At 42.4% G+C, this 14,196-nt stretch overlaps 1 protein-coding gene across 5 annotated transcripts in view; it reads right to left on the bottom strand.

Moving 5' to 3' along the window:
- Positions 1-14,196, bottom strand: part of Asap1 (ArfGAP with SH3 domain, ankyrin repeat and PH domain 1) — a 284,912-nt gene that overhangs the window by 61,559 nt on the left and 209,157 nt on the right. For 3 of the 5 annotated variants that reach the window (XR_012909632.1, XM_075960908.1, XM_075960911.1), the window contains exons 10-13: positions 12,786-12,861; positions 11,506-11,628; positions 5,521-5,621; positions 3,141-3,210 (exon numbers count right to left, since the gene is read on the bottom strand). Coding sequence is in view for 4 of the 5 variants with exons in the window: in XM_075960908.1 (XP_075817023.1) it covers positions 3,141-3,210; positions 5,521-5,621; positions 11,506-11,628; positions 12,786-12,861 (370 nt within the window). In the remaining variant the exon portion in view is untranslated. The remainder of the gene's footprint in view (positions 1-3,140; positions 3,211-5,520; positions 5,622-11,505; positions 11,629-12,785; positions 12,862-14,196) is intronic. The other 2 variants (XM_075960909.1, XM_075960912.1) reach the window with 1 other exon arrangement.

The raw sequence follows: 14,196 nt of genomic DNA, 5'->3' as shown, positions 1-14,196 counted from the left end.
GCCCTGGCTGGAGAATGTTGTTGTTAGAGTTCTGGACCAGCCTGAAAGACAACAGTCCTTGGGAACATCAACTGCTTCAGAAAGTCCAAGGACAATTAGAGAGACACCTGATTCTTCCTTCAGTGCTCTGAGGAGACAGAACTACTGACAATCCCTACCAGGCAGACATTTAACTTCTATGGGTAAAAAGCTATGGCTCAAACTGTCTTAGGCCTAGGAGTAAGGGGAGCAGCAATACAGGATTCCTGTGAACTACAGTTTAACACCACGGAGGCAGCAATACATCAGGAAGATAAAAGAGCACCGACAGCAGCAGCTGACTTTTACTGAGCACTAATTTTGCCCCATATCCTGTTCTAATTACTCATAATCAATGAACTCATTTAACCTTTACAACTACCTACGAATCAGGCACTATTAATGGCTCTAATTTATACAAAAAAATCTCTCACTAGAGATCCAATGCCAGAGAGAGGATTCATCCAGGAGGTTCAGCTCCATGGTTGAGGATGGTACAGTCCCACCTCAGATCGCAGAGATGATAATGACCACCAAGTTTAAGGAACACTTACTGTAATTCAGGCTTAGTCAACTGCCCAGCACTGCTACCAGGACATTTAACAGGTGAGGACGGGTGAAGAAGCACAAATACTTGAAGGACCTGAAACTCATTAATTGCAGCAGGATTCACAGGGTTTTACGCTTCTCTTCTTGTCATTTGTAGTACTTTTGTGGGCCTCCTGCATGTGGTTTAACAATAAGGAATCCTTCGACACCAAGCCATACTCTTAATCTCCCTCAGTTACAAACAATGAGCCTCCAAACAGTGGTCTAGAGTCCTGACCTTTCCTAGCAAAGGCCAAACCTTCTTGGTAGAATTCCGGGTGACAGTAAGGCAACTTTCAAGCTGTCTGAAGAAAAAGGCAACTATCAACTTAACAGCTGTTCCAGTGTTACTCATAAGGGAACCTAGAGGTATTTTTTAAAAATGTAAAATATTATGCAGACAGTTTTCAGTTTCAAATAGAACTTCCTAAAACTCCTGTAATATTTTGAACCTCCTACCCTCCACCAACACACAACTGCTCGTCCTAGAAGATCTCAGAGTATTCCCTACCCTGACACTATGGTGATCCAGTGATGAGGCACAATGTCTCATTCAAAGAGCCCTGCTCACAGAACTTCCAGAAACCCAGCAACAAGCTGGCACCTTAGGGAAGGTCTGTGTTTGGTGAAAAGAGCAGAGCTGCACGTTTGAAGGTTACAAACTGTATAGAGTTAGGCATGGGGTGTAGTCTCTCCGAACCTTATCCACAAAATGAAGTTTAAAACATTCACTGAAGCAAATGTGGGAACACACACACGTAATCCCAGCTCTTAGAAGCACGAGTCAGCATTGTAAACTGAGTTCAACATGGGCTACATAACAAGACCTGTCCACAAAGAAAAGAGATGCATTCACTTCATGTATGCAAACCACAGTGCTAGCTGCTGGGAACCCAAAGACGGGCAAATGGGGCGACTTCCTGCTTCTCACCTCGTGCCTAGTGAGAACTGAAGACAAGAGCTCCTGCTCCGTGGGTATCCTGATGACTAAGTGAGGCCGTACTCTACAGGTTGTGGCTCTTCTTTGAGCCCATGTGAGCAGGCCCATTGTCTGTGTCCCTTTCCTCTGCAGAATCCCATGAACTGCTGGTTTTGGTTTCCATCCAAATTCTATGTGATCAATGGTATCTTTCTGTGGGGGCAGGAATGTGATGTGGCTGCCAGCAGAAATGTCTGGACTACAGAGAAAAGTGGGAAACACAGTAACAACTTGGAGGGAAGGAAGGAGAATCAGGGAAGGGCCTCATTTCTCCTTTACCCAGCTCCTTGCCAGCAGACTTCCGCAAGGCCACTGATGAGCTAACAGTAACAGCAGTACCCTGTCACCCTCAAAGCACGCCCACCCGCTTTATCTTTTATTCCTCACGAGATCTGTGAGCTGAACACTTTTCTCAAGGTCACAGAGTAAACAACAAACTGGGATTCAGATCCAATCTGACAGATGCCACTGTCTATTCTCTTAGCCACCCAACAGTGTGGCCAATGTGTTATTTGTTGTTAATTAGAACACATGGAAACAGTTGGCTAGCCACTGCACTGTCTTTTCAGGAAACTGAAAGTAGGGGACAGAACTGAGTTATCATCTTTAGCAAAATGTCCAAGGCCAAATAACTAAGTAAGCGATACACCGATGCCCTCATCACCCACATGGTCTCCCACCAGGAAGCACAGGAAAGCCAACGTGAAGAGCATCAAGTGACACCTGAGGTGGTGATGACAGGAAGAGTTCTCCCGTGGAAGGTACAGAAAGAGCATGCGAAGTCAACCTGTTACAGAAGCCAAGACACGTGCAGCTAGTATACACATGTGCTGATGTGTGGGCTAGCAGTGTGTCCAAACAATCTGATTTTCTCCCTCTAGCTCTGATGCTGAGGTCAAGCCCTACCTAACAAAGGCTGAGAGAGGGAAAAGAACAACAAACAAAAACATTTCTGCTAGAGATGCAGAGGCAGGCAGGTCACAATGGGACAACAGAAACCAGTAATTCTGAAGGATTGTCCCGAATGACACGTCCAGATTCACAAAGTAGAGGTATTTCATCTGTGCTGGCTAACTTTATGCCAGTTTATAAAAGCTAGAGTCACCTGAGAGGAGAGGAGAAGATTCCAGCTGACAAAATGCCTCCATAAGACTGGGTATGAATCAGTGATGGAGCAGGCCCAGCCCATTGTGGGAGGGGCCACTCCTGGGCTGGTGGTCCTGGGATCTGTAAGAAAGCAGGCTGAGCAAGCCATGTGGAGCAAGTTGGTAAGCAGCACCCCTCCCTAGCTTCTGTATCAGCTCCTGTCTCCCAGATTTCTGCCTTGTTTGAGTTCTTGCCTAGACTTCCTTTGATGAACTGTGATATGGAATCATAAGCAAAATAAGCCCTTTCCTTCCCAAGTTGCTTTTGGTCCTGGTGTTTCATCACAGCAAAGGGAACCTTAACCGAGGTGTCATCAAAAGTACATGCTTGTTCCCGCAGCTCATTTGGCCTCCAATCGAGGAGGTTAGAAAGCATGAGGACAGGTTGGGAAAGTCTTGTGTACACTTACAGTTGCATGTGAGATGGTCAGGATCCCATTCTTTACTGCACACTTTCTTCTCTGCCACACCTTCCGGATCCTAGGGAACAAGTCAAACACAACTGGATATGGCACATGATTCACTGTGGGCTGTGCAATCACACGGCCGGAGGCAAAACAGTAATTATGAAAAGTTGTCCCCAAATAAAACCAGCTTCCTTCCCCAAACCACACAAAACAGAAAATCCTGGATGTCTGTTATTATACCAGGTGCAAAGAAATTCAGATAGGCAAGCACGTACAGATATGCTCATGGTAGAACTGTTTCTGACAGTGACAATGGGAAAGAGAAGAAATTCCAGTAGCAGAGGTTAGTTCTCTTCTCTGGGATGGGGGTCCAGAGCTCTATCAGGGGACAGAGCTAGTAAGGATTCTTAACACATCTGTGAATCTTTTCTAGGAAGATCTGCTAGTAGATTACTTCCATAATTAATAGACAATGGAACTTTAAAAAAAATCAAGGCCTCTACTATGCAAGGAAGAGTCAGAGCTGTCTCAGAACGTAGAGAAAAAAGGTTTGCATACTTTTCTTTGAGGGATGCTAGAGTCCTCCTAGAGACATTTCTTTGGTTCTTCTGGGAAATTAAACTGTATTAAAAACAGACGTGACATACTTTGAAAATTTTGATCTGATCGTAGTAAAGGATTAAAAAAAAAAAGAATCCAAACAGCTCCTATCAGCACATTTTCACATAGCCTGGGCATAGGCATAAGGCTGGACATGGGTTGACCTGTATACATACACAAACACGCAATGCAGCTGCCCTACCTGGGAACACAACCATCAGGTCCACAGGAACAGGGACACCCCAGGCAAGAAAAGGAGTCAGGCCTTCTGTTGCCATAAAAGTAACAGCATCAGAAGGCCACTGAAGGTTTTTTAGGCCTATAGACAATAAACTCTGGAAGGATGAGCACTTCCTTTTGCTCAATGCTCTATACCCAGAGTCTTGATGAATGAGAGGATATGGGGGATTCTCAAAAGAGATTTACTGTTTGCATGAACAGGATGATGGCAAAAAAAAGTGATCCTAGACATTTTAAAGATACTTACCTTTTCAATAAATCAAAACAAAAACATATATACCTAAGATGAACCCAAGGGAACATAGTCAGAGAGCAAGCAGCTTTTCTTTTAGAAAACAATTGGTAAAAGGGAACCACCCAGATTTTCCTTAGGTATTTACTTGAAGTAGACTAATTTAAGCAACTGAAATGGCAGAGGCAGGACTAGAGAGAAAAAAAATGGTACAGAGGAAGTGCAAAGGCAGGCTGGGAAAGAGCGATACGCTAAGGGAAACCCTAAAGCACTTCAGCGAGGAACAGAAATTCACTAAGTTGCTCAGGCTGGTCTTAAACTTTTGATCCTCCTGCCTCAGTTTCCTGAATATTGTGATTATATGTGTGCCACCACATCCAGACCTGGTTTACAGTTTTGACAAGAGCACTGAGTGTTCTGTAGAAGTGAGACAGAGGGTGTTATGATCTGCTGGCCTGGTCTGTCACCTGGGTAGCCCTGCCCTCTCCCAACCCCCTCCCCTTCCGCTTAGGCAAGGGGACCTCATGCTTCTTCTGGTCTGTATTCTCTGTCTCTCTCCGAAGAGGTAACTTCTGCTTTCTCTCTCTCCCTCTCTCTCTTCTTCCCCCTTCTCCCCTTTCGTTTCCCTCATGTAACCCGCTAAATAAACTATACCCACTTTCTCTACATGGCATCTATCCATCTCTCACAAGCTGTGGCTCCTCATGGGAGCGGCTGCCCAGCCAAACCACCCCAGGTCTCTCACCTGTGGCCTCCCACCTGCCTGGGACCCACAGAGGCCTTGGGTGGTGGGACTGGCTGCCCCTCATGGCCTGCTGCTGCCCCTCAGGGAACTGTGCAGCAGCAGCTTTTACCTAAATCATTACAGAAGGAGTGGTGTTGAATGACAACTACTTAGGCAGCTACAACAGTCTGATGAGAGGAGGTCATCCTTGAGTAGAAGCAGCTGAGATGGCAAGAGGCATATTATTTTTAGTTAGAAAAGGAAGGGGATATGATATATGGGTTGTGACAGAGACAATGTCTGGGGTTACCACCAAGGTTAGGGTTTGGGCAGCCAAGTGCCATCTCAAGTAGAGAACATGACAGTGATAAAGCAGAGCTGAGTTTCTCCCTTCTCAGTTTCCTAATCTTGCAGATTGTAAGGCAATCACTGCTACCTTTAAAGACATGGGCTAGGTCAACTGTCTGAAGAGAACCAGCTCATAAAGCTTTAAGGTGCTTTCCCAGAGAGAGGCTGGACAGGATCCCAGTGGAGCACCCAGCAAGCATGCTGACCCCATACTGGACTAGCCAGGGCTGGACACATACCCATCACTCTTCTTCAGCAGGTACCCCTTCTTTTCACTGCCGTACTCCTTATTGCCCTGGAGCTGATGCATGCTGTACCCGCCTTGCCGGCTCTGAGAGTCCTGGAAAACAGAACCACAGACTAGCAAATGCTCTATTCAGACACTGAGCCTTTGCCTGTTGGTCTGTGTCTAACAGAATTATGGACATTTGGTAGTTGTCAAGTCCTCCCTTTTATTTTAGCAGAGGAAACAGGACATGTCAACATGTGCCAGACTCACAAAGAAAGACCTAGGCAGACCCAGGTCCAGGTCTATCTAGTTCAGTACCAGTTCAAACACACAAGAGACAGTGCTATGATTCAGCCCAGTTTCCACTCACAGCAGGAAGCAACAGGAAGGGCTAAGTGGAATCAGAAAGCAGGGACTGTGCAAGCTGGAAGCAAGTGCTCTTTCCTCAGGCTGCACCTGTTCTCCCTATGTATGTGCTAGAATCCTCTAAATAAAAGGACATTCTTATTAAAAGGTTTCTGAGCAGGGTATGATAATTAGTATACAATTTTTCTATGTAACTAACTATACATTGAGCATGTATAATAAAAATATCTAAATTCTTAAACCTTTGATTACTGAAATGTACAAAACAATCCTGGATCTGGGAGCATTTTTTATCGTTGAGTTTTGTAACAGGGACTCACAGTTGGTAAACCAAGCACACATTCCAGAATCTGAAAGACACATCTAAAAGTTTTTGGTTTCAAACATTCAGATAAGGAATACTTTGCCTACAGCACTTTGTGAAACAGACCTATGCCAACACGTTTAGTCTGAAATCAGCATTCTACAGCATGAGAAGTGGATGATACAGGAAAGAGCATGCACACGCCAGTAACAGACACAAACAAGCCTGGCTTCACTTTGACACTCCACTGGTGCCTAACCATGGATTCTAAGAACAGGAGGACTAGACACAATGATCACACTATGAAAATCCAAGAAGTAAAAGACAAAAGACAAACATACACCAACCAAAAACATAAGGTTGAACCGCAGCATGAGAACAAAGGTCTCTAGACACACAGTAGGACAGCACATTCTCACAAAGTATATTAACTTACTCTCCTAGACTTCGATCAGGAAGGGCAACGCAACACAGAAAGAAAGGCAGAACATTTGAAAATAGTTAATTGTGTTAAAAATTTTATCAGCCATAACTTAAGCAGTCTGTAAAATATACAGAGAAAATATCATTATAAAGATAAACCAGAAAATACACCCATGAACATTTAGAATTATAATAAACTTTGGATGATAGAACAGTAAGATATTTATACTCCAATCAAGTTTTATGTATTTTAGTTCATGTGCAGTGAGAAGACAAACACAGCCAAGATAATGATGAGGTAGGGGCACGTTTCTCAGGTCAATGTTGACAACCCTCAAAGTGTGGGAGCACAGGGAACCAAAGCCTCAGAGAAACCAGAAAGAACTGAATACTTTGAAAATCTGAGCACCACATATTGTGACATCTTTATTCCTGTTTCCCAACTGAAAAGAAGTGTGTGTTTGTATCTATGTACCTGCACACACGTGTGTATGTGTGTCCTTGCATGCCTGTATGCATGCATCTACACATAGAGATACTTATGTGTGTGGATGGAGGCTAGAGACCACGGTTAGGTGGCTTCCTACTTTTGTATTTTTTGAGCAGAGTCTCTCACTAACCCTGGACACCATCACCAACTGGCTCGGTTATCTGGCCAGTAAGCCCTAGGGATTTTCCTGTCTCTATATGTCCATGGTTGGGATTATGGGGATACTCGTTTTGTTTGCTTTTGATGTGGGAGCTGGGGTTCAAACTCAGGTCTTCATAACTTTGCAGCAAGTGTTTTTTATGCCCCTCCCTGCGCAACCATCTTTCCAGTCTCGAAAGAGAGGAGAATAATGTGTCCAGTTACAAAAAGTAACTGAAATTTAGTGGTACAGAAAGATAATAGCTACCTTAGCCTTTGGTTATTTACTCATGACTTGTTCCCAGCACATGTTTGAAGGTCAGGAGCTTCTCTTGACATTCAAGATTCTTTTAGGTCAAACTGTGTGCTCAGTGATGCAAATGGATATTAGGCACAGTTAGAGAAAAACTGCCAGGACAATATACCTTTGTAAAACTATCCTATAGGTGACGAAACTGTGCTCAAAACCAGGCTCCAAATGTCTCCCTGGGCCAGGAGAGATTTGGGGTTCCCGAAATAAGACTCGGGGAGAAAGGGGGAGTGTTCACACTCTGCCCACTCACTGCCCTGCTCTCACAGCGGGTGTTACCAGGTAGTCTAACTTCTGTGAAAGAAGTTGCAAGTGATATTCTTTTTCTATCTTCCTTTCTTTTTTTAAAAGGGAAGATACATTTTATTTTATTAACATTTGTTTTATCTGTAGGAGTGTTTTGACTACCACATATGTCTGTGTACCAAGTGCATGCAGAATTCAGAATCAGATCCCCTGAAACTGGAGTTATGAGTGGTCCTGAGCCATCATATGGGTGCTGGGAACTGAACCTGGGCCTTCTGCTAGAGAAGCAAGAGCTCTCAACTGCTGACTCATCTCTCTAGCCCTTCTTCTTTAATCTAAAGAACTTCATTTCCAATAGGCCATACTTCTTCCATAAAATTGGATAAATCAGCTTATCTGGGATAGAGGTGTGGTACAGAATGACATCTAGGGATGACTTGCAAAATTTACTAATTTTAACTTTTTAAAACTTCCTTTTACATGTGTTTATGTATTCATTTAGATATTTATTTAGTGTGTGAGTCTGTGTGGGCCAAGGAAGAGGGTAACTTTCAGGAATCAGTTCTCTCCCTCCATCATGTAGGCACCAGGAACTGAACTTAGGTCACAGTCTTCACCTAGCTAGCAATTTTGCCAGCTTCTAGTTTCCTTTTAGAGCCATGGTCTTGGTCAGCACAGTAATGTGGCTACTAAGTCCTCCCAACTCTGTATTTTGACATTCTGTATAAATTCAGAATTTGCTAATTAATAAGCTTCATAGGTAAACAAAGGCATATAAATTATTACTACTTCATTGAGAAATAATGCCATTCAGCTTTCTTAGTAGAAGTATTATCAATAAATGAAAAGATGAATTTAATTTTGAAAAAGCAGATTCTGGAAATTATCAGTACTACTCATAAGCTAACACATACAACTGAAGAATGGAATAGGTGTTGAGTTCTTTGATGGCAATGACAGAAATCAACCAAGTATTCAGGAAAGAAAAATGCAAATCCCAAACTCATTTAGGCAAACATTCCTAGCACTGAAAATAAAACAATGAACTTGAAACCTTTAGGCAATTTTATGCTATGAGCTTGGAAATGTATCTTCCCTACTGATTTTCAATTCAATCTCTTACACCTAGTAGAGACAGAGAAACCACTTTATTTGAAGCCACACTGACATGTAAAATGCACCATTAATCTGTAAAAACTTCATCTCTCTGAACTGAATGCAATTCCCAGTCACTGATTTAATGGGCTTGGGAAAGCTTTTAGTATTCAACTGAAAACAAAACTATCACAGAACTTCAGATTTACAGCGACAGGTGTGGTTGTTGAGTAAGAATCCCGTCTGTTCTGTGACTGAGGAGAGCGAGGAACAACACGTGGAGTCCAGCAGCTTACTCCACACCGTGAAGGACTGGCTACTCAGGGCCGATTAGCTTTCAAATACTTCTGTGTTACAAACACTCAATGTGTAGAATCACTGTTAGACACAGAATAGTTACAGCCCTAGAAATACACGAGCAGTGCGCAGTTCTTTCAGGAAGTTACACCATTAGAAAAGTGAAGAGAAATCATCTCACTGAACATTTTCCAAAAGACAACAAAAATATGGTTTGTATCAGAAAAAGAATAAGCTTTCCAAGTATTATCTGGGGAGCCTGTTTTGGGCTTTAACAGTTGCTTTTTCTTCTTTTGCATCTGTTTATTTGTGAGTGCCCCTGTGTGTTGAGGGCAAAGGACAACTTGTAGAAGTTGGCTCTCTTCACTACTGGGATCCAGGAATCAAACGCAGGTCATCATTCTTAGTGGGATCTTGCTTGGCCATCTATCAAGCCTCCTAAAATTCTTGAAATTTCTTTTTCATTTTCAACTTGACACAGTCTAGAACTACCTGGGAAGGGAGTCTCGAGGGATTGGTTAGATCAGGTTGGCTTCTGAGTGAGTTTTTAAAGGCTTATCTTAATTGTTTTAACTGAGATGGAAAGACCCACTCACCCTGCATGGCACCTAGGCAGAAGATCCCAGATTGTGCTAAGAGTAGAAACTAGCATGCATCCATTAATTCACAGCTTTCTGCTTTTAACTGCTTCAAGTTTCTGAGCCTTGACATCCCTGTAACCACAGGCCTGAAATTGTGAGCCAAATAACTCTCTTTTTTCCCCCCTGAGACAATGTCTATCTACAGGAACCCCAGGTAACAAAATAAAGGTAGGAAGTGGCTATGTGCAAACCAGCAGAGAAAAGCAATCACCAGTTTCTCTAGAGTCTACCCTTGCCTCCTTCCATTTGGGTCTTCCTACTGCACATACACTGAGAAATCCTTCAAGGAGAGTATTTCTCTTAGGGTTTACATGTCGGTAGAGAGTATGCGTGCTTCAGTTTCTAATAGAGAAATTTTCCTGAGGCAGTCTGAGGCCTCTGACCACAGGCACAGTCACGGCCTTGAACTGTCTGAGGAGAGATTTTGCTTCAATGCAAATGTTCCTGGGAATCAGGCCTGTTCTGACAGGAGAGCAGGACAATATCTACCATTAAAGGACACCAGACTTATCGTATTTTGCCAAACCTTCAAACATTTGTAAACCTTAACTTGGAGAAGAGAATAAAAATTATTTTTAAATGATCACACATATTAGGTATATATAGTGAAGGAAACCCTTAAAGGCTACAGGAAAGGGCTAGAACAGGTTTTCATTGTGTCTTTCGAGGGCAGTGGTGGACAGAGGGTACTTATATCGTTGTTTAGGAGTTTAAAAACAGTGAGACTGTCACTGTTGTGAGATATCATAAGGACCTGACAAAACAAATGCATCTCTTAGGCAACCATTAAGCACTGTATTTAAAAGCTGCACAAACAGGCACATTTGACTTTCTTCCATACAACAATGCTATTTACTCCTACTAGGAAGTCATGTCCATTAGCACAATATCCAATATACTTCGTAATAATCAAGCCTGGATTTTTATCTTAGAATCTCATTTTTCACTTCTCCACCCCTTCTCCTCTCAAAATTTGTACTCCCTTGGAAACAGAGAGCTTTCCAGTTTTCCCTGGCTGCAGTGTATCTCAAATGGGACTCTGCTGATTTGTTCTACACGGTCCTAAAAGGGACCTAAGCTTAGTACATAAACTAGAACCAGACCCATAGCATGTATCAGTGCCTGGAACAAAGGACATTTGTAACTAAGGCTCAGAGCTGTGTTCTTCTTAAAGCCACCATGTATTCAATTTCTACCGTTTCAACATCCTGGGGCCATCTCAACTAAGCTGTCCTAACTCTGGGGCAAAACTTCTAAAGGACTGTAACAAAACATTTCCTTTATTCTCTGGTAAAAGGAAAGACTATTTCTGACTTCCCAGGATAATGGGCATGGTCTGAACATAAAGAAAAATCCAAGGCTATAAAGTACTAGAATCCAGGATACTATTTATTTATGCAGAGGTGAAGGAACATAATTTCTTCTTTTAGAGACATGGTCTTACTATGTAGACCAGGCTGGCTCTGTGGTCACAGAGCTTTACCTGCCTCTCCACTCAGTGGTAAGGACTAAAGGCCTGTGCCACCTTATCTGGTGGGAACACAGTTTCTACACTGGGCATCACTATAGATACACACACCTGTCTTTCATCTCATCTGTCCCCACAACCACCCCAGTAGGAAGCTATCAATGTGCCTGTTTCACAGATGGAGAAACAAAAAGAAATCACAAGCAGCCTCACTTACACTGTTAGCCCTGCTGGGAACATATAAACCACCTACTTCTTTTGGATCAAGCTGCAGAGAGGACTTTAATAGGTCTCGGAGTGCCGTTAGCTGTTTCTTTTCTTCATCTTGGGTTTGCTTTATCTAGGAAAGAAGTCACACCTGATATTTATCATTCATTTTTAAGAACAAAGCTTAATTATTCAAATATATCACGCATCAACAACTCAATTTCACAGTTGTAACAGTAAGTTTCCTATTAAAGTATTCATACTGCCTTGTTTTTAATATAAGAGGCAGAGGCTAATCCTGAGAAAGTACCAGGGTTTAGAACTAGCAAATCATGTATGGACCAGGCTTTCTTACTAAACCATGGTGACCCCCAAACCCTAAGTCCCTATATTAAACAAGGCTAAGAAATAATGCTAAGATCATTTATTTCTGGTATTTGAAAGGATGGATAGAAAGGATATGACAGTAAATTTAAATGGGCCAGAAGAAAATTATATAAATGACTGAGAAATCAAAGGCCAGAGCATAAACCACGAGGACCAGGATTGTTATTGTTTATTCTTAATCACTTGGGATTTAATTGTCATTGATCTATGTTCACTAACGAAAAAAAAAAAGACAAAACAGGGATATTTATTAAAAGTTGCACTAAGAATCAGGCTGACCATTCATTATCTGAAATGCATGGAAGCATTACTGCTTCCTAATTTCTTGCATTTTGGGATATTGCATATATATAATGAGATCTCTCAAGGGTGGGACCGAAGTCTAAATATGTAATTGAGTTGTTTCACATAACCGTAAGAAAACAGGCTAAAGACAATATCCTACTACATCTAGTTTCTGACATGTCTGATCTCTATTTTGATTCCAATGTGGTCTTATGTGGAATTTTCTTTTTACACTGTCAGGCTGTTGATCCTCAGAGTTTCAGATTTTAGAGCACTTTTCATCAGGAAAGCCTAATTTGTTCCTTGTAATTCTAAAACCTTTTCTAAAAGTATATACTCATATTCTTATTATATTTTCTTTTTCTTTTAATATTCATCAGCCAAGTTACTTACAAGTAATAACTATGCCATCTCTATGTAGACATTCCTCTCCCCTTTGGAAAAATTTAATTTTTGACTTCTTAGATGTTCCTGCCCATTCTTCACAGCCTTCAAATGTTCACTGCTAAAACTAAGGCTTGCTTGTTTGTTTATACTGCTTAATATCCATCTGATACATATTTCAAGTGTCCTGACGCTTATAACAAGTTAAATGTGCAAGCTACGTAGAGAACTTACATTGTATAAGTCAGCAGCCAGCTTTTCTATGTACTGTTTCAGTTTATCAGCTGTTTTCAAGCCATCCTGAAAGAAACTACAATGGAAAATGACAGTGACTTACCAGTTCTGAAAAGAAGGAATAGAATTGTGTGCAAAACCCAAGAACTCTTCCTATCTCCCCACACCCTCTCCCGGTAGTTTACACAAAATCAACCTAAAACTAAGTTCAGCACTTACATAAAGATGTACCAACAAACAAATTATGGCTACTATCTGAAGTCTATTAGGAGAGATCACAGTCTGCACAAATGACCTTGCAGTCCTAACTGATTTCACATGTATTCTCGTCCACAAACAGATCACTTCCTTGTAGCTGGGCCATGCTTGAGTCAAAGAGAGAAAGACAAATTAGCCCCTGGCATGCAGAAGTCCAATTGGACACTAGAGGTAGAGGCAGAAAGAAACATGTGCTAAGCCCACAGGGTTTCAGTGGTAGTTGGAAAGTTGAATTCTATACCACAGAAATGACAAGGGTGCGTTACTTGTCACTTTCCCCAAGGATAACAGAGCTGACAACTGAAGAGCCTTTACTACAAGCCAAGGGAGAGAGAGAGGGAGAGGGAGGAAGAGAGAGAGGGAGGGAGGGAGGAGGGAGGGAGTTTGTTCCTGCTCCCTTTCCAATGCAAACACTGGATCCACACTGAGGTGCTACAATTCCACAGATATCACACAGCAAACTCCCTGGTGAGCACTGGCCGAGTCTAGGAAAACCATCTGGTAACGAGTGAGTGCTCAGAAAAAAAACCTTTAAATAAAAATATGAGTAGAGAATGCTTTATAGGACAACACCATGCATATTAAGGGCTTGAAGGGAATGACTGAGATGGAAGAATCTCTGAAAGAAACTTCCCCAGCTTGTAGTTCCTGGGTCCAACAATATAGCAACTTAGAGATAAGCCCTACTGTCAGTCAGTCCTTCCACCTGACGTCTCAGAACCTCACCCCCACTCCCGAAGGAGATTGTGCTGTGGGTCTGTCCTCTCCCTGATATCTCTCTCATTAGGGGAAGACTCTGCTACCAGATCACAAAAGCCAAAGTCCAGCCGCCTTCCAAAGCCCATCTCAAATCCCATCACCTTCTTTCAGACATAACCACTGCCCTCCTAGGCTTACTTGAAGGAGTCTCTCCTTTTCTTGGTGTCCATGGCACAGGTCACTGAATGCCTTTTGATTATCAGGGTTCCTGACTTTCTGCACTAGACAAAGACCTCCAGAAAGCAGTTCTGTTTGCATCTAACTCCAGAACCTAGAAAAACACCTGGCCTTTGACAGGAGGCCAGTCAATGGTTATGAGCAGGGAAGCGGGAAAGAATAAAGGAATAAGGAGGGTCAGGCTGCGGCCCCTTTAAATAAAGCTGCTCTTTCACTT

Source organism: Microtus pennsylvanicus, chromosome 2 (assembly GCF_037038515.1).
Source record: "Microtus pennsylvanicus isolate mMicPen1 chromosome 2, mMicPen1.hap1, whole genome shotgun sequence".
In the NCBI taxonomy this organism is placed as follows: domain Eukaryota; kingdom Metazoa; phylum Chordata; class Mammalia; order Rodentia; family Cricetidae; genus Microtus; species Microtus pennsylvanicus.
The sequence above is the reverse complement of the archived record's forward strand: the minus strand, read 5'-3'. Positions and strand labels throughout refer to the sequence as shown.